The following is a 6416-nucleotide window of genomic DNA, read 5'->3' as shown; positions in this document are numbered from 1 at the left end:
CAGAACCGATATCTCATTGACTATGAATCGCTTTACACAATTTTAGCATGGACAAACTTTTCTCCATTGGATAGCTATCAAAAACTTATTATGATACTTACATGGCACTCTATATCACGGAATAGTATTGCATCGTAACTCACCACTAACACTCCATACATTCTCTGATGCGGACTGGGTTGGAGACAAAGATAATTAAAGAAGTAGCATCGGTTACATAACCTATCTTGGCTCTTATCCTATCTGATGGAGCTCAAAAGTACCAAAGTACCCTTGCAAGAAGCTCTACTGAAGTTGAATTTAGAGTTGTTTCTACGACACAAAAGTTTAATGGCTTACATCTTTACTTAGTGAACTTGGTTACTCATCGGAAATCATCCCTACCATCTATTAGAACTTGGTTACTCATCGGAAATCATCCCTACCATCTATTGTGATAACTTAAGTGCAACTTCATATACAGCAAACCCAGTTTTTCACTCGGTGAACAAGGCACTCTCCGTGTGGCAGATGCTTTTACCAAACCCGGCCCTACTAAGACCACGCTTTCATTATCTAATATCCAAGTTTGGTCTTCTCTCTGGATCGTCCATCTTGCGGGGGCATATCGAGATATAATCCGATATACATCAACTTATTTTATCATATTTATCACATGTATTTTTCATAGTCAAATTCTGTTGTATAATTCCTATTATCTCTCAATAGTTAGCTGAATATGTACCATAAATACCCTTGTATTTTCTTTGTATCGATAAGTAATACAATTACAACTTCTTCTCCTTCTTCACGTATTATCCGTAATTTCATAGTTTCTTCCTTCTCTTCTACCGGAGCGGGCACTCACTCGAAGAGTGCAAGTCTTGCACCTAGTTTGATCGTATCAATCGCACTAATGCTCTCCAATTGGGTTTACTGAGAAAAAGATGATTAAGAAAATTCATTCAAGTGTCACCACACACCAGGAGCATGACACATGGTTTTAAAAAATAAATTCAGTTAAAATAATTAGTATCACTTTTTGTATGTGTTAGGAAAGTAAGTAAAAATGGGAGTCTCCGTAAGGATGTATTATCAGTAGTACATCACAACTTTTACAGCTTAAAGTTTTCTTATGTTTAATTAGCATCCAAATATATGTGAAAGATAATATTATAAATATATATTTGACATGTGAAACAACGTTATTTATTTCCTACTTTTCTAATTTATATGTTTTATACGGTTTTTGTTTTGGAGTTTTACCACGTGATAAAATGTATCATATACATTTTGGAACTTTTTTAACATATGATATATTACAGAAGGGTAAAGTACTAAATTATAAAAGAAACCTCGTTAAAATTAGAAAAGAGTCCCAGGATAGCTCTATCCTTGGTCTACTATTCAGTAGCTAAGAGAAATAAGCAACTGGTACTTTATTTATTCATTAATCAATTGTTTGCTTTAAAGTTGGTTTTATCATTATCTTTCATATCTGATTGTAAGATTCAATAGAAACATTACAGTAAACAGTAAGAATGTTAGCAATCGAGTTTGTAAGTTTATGTTGATAAATACAAACAATGCCTTTTCAATTTAAACTATATGCACTTAATAAAGTTCAATTTATAAATAAATGCACCAGTACAAACCCAAACAGACAAAAGAATTATGATAATTACTTAATATAGACACAGAAACCATACCCTTCAAATTTCTTGGTATTTTTATCTTTATGAAGGTCAAACCTTCACGGTAGTCTCAATCCTTAAATGCCTTAAATATTGAGTATTTTTACGACAATGTAAAATCGAATCATGGTCTATCATTTGACTCCAGGTAACCAACAGTAGCTACATGAGGGTGTGTATACTCTGATTCGCAGTGACTCCATACTGAAACGAAAATAAGTCAAATATATAAAGCTCGTTTATTGAATAGTTCAAAGCTAAGCTTGAGATAAAATAAATTTAATGTCAACCCAAATAATTGTCCGAGTAACTCTTGAGAACGAGCGTCTAAAAAAAGATGAATGTGGCCTAGTGGCCTTGGAAGCGTTGACAAGTGTTTTAATATACAAATTACTGACATATTCTTTTGGTGTTAGTTGCTATTTATACCTCTCAGCTTTACATCCAAAAGCATAACCTCTCTCCCTCAACCCCATCCTCTCTAACTACCGGTGAACCATGAGAGTTACCACCGGTGTCCCGTTCAGGGTCCCTTTATGGCCTATAGTCATCGCATTAACCGTCTTTGGTGTTGCGAACCTTATAGCCGTCTCGGCTGATCCTTATATCTATTCTTCACCACCACCACCATATATGTATAAGTCTCCACCACCACCTGTGCATTCACCACCACCGTCATATCTTTACAAGTCCCCACCACCACCGGTGCATTCACCACCACCACCATATCTTTACAAGTCCCCACCACCACCGGTGCATTCACCACCACCGCCATATTTATACAAGTCTCCACCACCACCGGTGCATTCTCCACCACCACCATATTTGTACAAGTCTCCACCTCCACCGGTGCATTCACCACCACCACCATATTTATACAAGTCTCCACCACCACCGGTGCATTCTCCACCACCACCATATTTGTACAAGTCTCCACCACCGCCAGTTAAGTCACCACCACCACCATACTACTACAAGTCTCCACCTCCACCGGTGCATTCTCCACCACCACCTTACTACTACAAATCCCCACCGCCACCAACAAAGTCTCCCCCACACTATTACTATAGTTCTCCACCACCACCAAAATCCTACTACCCCGTACCTTACCCTCACCACAGGAAACTCATCGTAAAGGTCGTGGGCAAAGTTTACTGCTACAGCTGCTATGACTGGAAATACCCAATCCAATCACACGCCAAGCATCACCTCAAAGGTATAAACTTTAGTTTCTCGCACTACCTTAACTGTTTTATATATATGACTTGATGTGTATGCATGTTCTTTGATGGTTGACCCATGTTCTATGTTTCTGGTTTTCCACATCTCTTTTACCTAACGATACACTTAAACGTATAGACAATTAATGTTCAGAAAATATGTATCTTATCTTTTGGTTTTATTCGTTTACTATCTTGCATTTTAAAATATATAAAAAAAAAAAAAAACATCAAAATGAAAGATATGTATATTTCCGAGAAAATGAAACTTTAATTTTCTAAAATTTCAATTTTGAGTTAACTTGTTAAGACATATAATCATATATTGATTACTTATTATCCCATTACCATATAAATTATAATACTTCAAAAAAATAAATAAATAAATAAAGATACCATGCTAAGGTTTCAACATATTCATTGTATGAAAGGCTACATTATAAGTTATATATTTATGATTATTTTGTATAAGAGTTAATAATATTTATTTAATTTAAGTATTTATACCCGAAATCATATCATGCATAGCATAACATGTTTTAATTTTGTAGTAACCGGTATATTACAAAAGGTGGACCAAAAAATATACATGAAGTTGACTTTTTTTTATTTGTGTTGAAAAAGGTGCTGTTGTCGAAATTACTTGCAAGGCTATTGGCCAGAAAGAAATTTTTGCATATGGAAAGACTAAGATCAATGGAAAATATGCAATTACGGTTGACGGTTTAGACTATTCCAAGTATGGAGGAGCAAAAGCTTGTACCGCTAAGCTTCATATGGCACCAAAAGGAACCAAATGTAATATTCCAACAAATCTTCATGGTGGTTTGAAGGGTGCCGTGCTAAAGGTCAAATCCAAAAATGCTTATGAGGTTGTCCTTGAGGCCGAACCATTTGCATATGCTCCTAAGACTCCTTCTACGCTTTGTGAGAAGCCAAAGCCAAAACCAAAGCCCACTCCTTCTCCATATTATTACAAATCTCCACCACCACCGCCACCCACTTACTTGTACAAGTCTCCCCCTCCACCCGTTAAGTCTCCTCCGATATATCACTACACTTCACCCCCACCCCCTAAGAAATCACCACCTCCTCCATACCACTACAGATCACCCCCACCACCCAAGAAATCACCACCTCCCCCATACCATTACACATCTCCACCCCCACCGGTTAAATCTCCACCACCACCATACCACTACACTTCCCCTCCACCACCAGTGAAGACTCCTCCCAAGTACCACTACACATCACCCCCACAACCTAAGAAATCACCACCTTCCCCATACTACTACAAATCACCTCCACCACCGGTTAAATCTCCACCCCCACCTTACCATTACACTTCACCACCACCACCAGTGAAATCTCCACCACCACCATACCATTACACTTCACCACCACCACCGGTGAAGTCACCACCCCCACCTTATCACTACACATCACCTCCACCACCGGTGAAGTCACCACCCCCACCTTATCACTACACATCACCTCCACCACCAGTGAAATCTCCGCCACCGCCATACCATTACACATCGCCTCCACCTCCTGTTAAGTCACCACCTCCTCCATACCACTATACATCACCTCCACCACCAGTGAAATCGCCTCCCCCACCATATCACTACACTTCACCACCTCCACCCGTGAAATATCCACCACCACCATACCATTACACTTCACCTCCCCCACCTGTAAAATCCCCTCCACCGCCTTACCATTACACATCACCACCACCACCAATGAAATCACCACCCCCACCGTACCACTACAGTTCACCTCCTCCACCGGTAAAATCCCCTCCACCACCATACCACTACACATCACCCCCACCCCCCGTGAAGTCTCCACCACCCCCATACCACTACACCTCACCTCCACCACCAATTAAGTCACCACCACCACCATACCACTATACATCACCACCACCACCGGTTAAATCCCCACCACCACCATACCATTATACATCACCTCCACCACCCATGAAATCTCCACCTCCTCCATACCATTACACTTCACCACCACCACCAGTTAAGACCCCACCACCACCATACCATTACACCTCACCTCCTCCACCAACTAAGTCCCCACCACCACCATACCACTACACATCGCCTCCTCCACCAGTTAAATCTCCACCACCACCATACCATTATTCTTCACCTCCACCACCAGTTAAGTCCCCACCACCACCATATCACTACACATCACCTCCACCACCTGTGAAATCTCCACCACCTCCATACCACTACACCTCTCCACCACCACCAGTTAAGTCCCCACCACCACCATACCACTATAAATCACCTCCACCACCAGTTAAATCCCCACCTCCACCTTACCACTATACCTCTCCCCCACCACCAGTTAAGTCGTCACCGCCACCCTACCACTACACATCACCTCCACCACCTGTGAAATCTCCACCACCTCCATACCATTACACATCACCCCCACCACCGGTTAAGTCGCCACCACCTCCTTACCACTACATATCTCCCCCTCCACCAGTAAAATCACCTCTTTCGCCCGTATACATCTATGGTTCTCCTCCACCCCCAACTAATTATTAGACTCCCATAACTTTGTTGTTTGCAAGATACAACCATGTAAGTATATTTTTATTTCTTTTTCGATATCATGAAACATTCCCAACATTATTACAAATCTTTAAATACATGACACATCCATAACAACATCATATTTATTTATGTAGGTTTTTTTAGTACGAGTTTAATTAAGAAGGTTCCTCTAGGGGATGTTTTAAAAGTTGTTCATCCACAACCATCCCATTTCAATAAGTTCCTAAATGATGCACTTCACTTCATCAATCTTTTTGTTACAAATATTTCTTTTCCACATCATCCTTGTGGTTCATCCTATCCTTGAAAAAAGATCTCGTACTAGAACCGTAAAAAAAAGTACAATTGTTTGTCGCCCGTAGAGGGTGATAAGAGCGTTGTGGCTTTAATATTTTTTTTCATGTTTCTTATTTCTATTGTATAAAGGATAACTGATGGTTCTTTTTATTTTTATATATTATTGGGGTAATCTTCTCATTTTATTTTTTGGACTCTTATATTCTTGGAGATATGGCCAATACACAACATATTGGTATCCAAATTAATTACATGAGCCTATATAGGTTACCCACTTAACCCAAGATAAAAACATTGACAAATAAATTAAAAGGGAATTAATTTATTATTTAATGAGTGTCTATAAATAATTGGCAGTTATTGTAATTAATTACTATTTTTTAAAATGTTAATTAATATTTAGAAATTAATTGGTGGAAACTAAATAATTATGCTTAGAAGATTTATATAAATTAGTCTAATACATAATAGTTAATTCTAAAGGATAATTACTAATGAATAAGATAATTTATCCTTGATTCAAATTTAGAAATGATAATATTCCCACCAACTATATAAAAGGAGCAAGCATAAGGGTTTCAAGGGTCTATTCAAAACCATAAAGTCATCCACCCTTTTTCCTCTCCTCATCTTTGGGCAAC

General features: G+C 38.8%; 1 protein-coding gene across 1 annotated transcript; it reads left to right on the top strand.

Moving 5' to 3' along the window:
- Positions 1-2131: 2131 nt before the first annotated feature.
- LOC111888190 (extensin-2-like) lies at positions 2132-5935 on the top strand. Its single transcript, XM_023884327.3, has 3 exons — positions 2132-2889; positions 3518-5505; positions 5613-5935. Exons 1-2 carry the CDS (start codon positions 2172-2174, stop codon positions 5467-5469), a joined length of 2670 nt encoding a protein of 889 aa, XP_023740095.2. The 5' UTR covers positions 2132-2171; the 3' UTR covers positions 5470-5505; positions 5613-5935.
- Positions 5936-6416: the final 481 nt, after the last annotated feature.

The sequence above is a fragment of the Lactuca sativa genome, chromosome 2 (genome assembly GCF_002870075.4).
Source record: "Lactuca sativa cultivar Salinas chromosome 2, Lsat_Salinas_v11, whole genome shotgun sequence".
NCBI classification, from domain to species: domain Eukaryota; kingdom Viridiplantae; phylum Streptophyta; class Magnoliopsida; order Asterales; family Asteraceae; genus Lactuca; species Lactuca sativa.
This window is presented reverse-complemented; position numbering and strand designations above follow the sequence as displayed.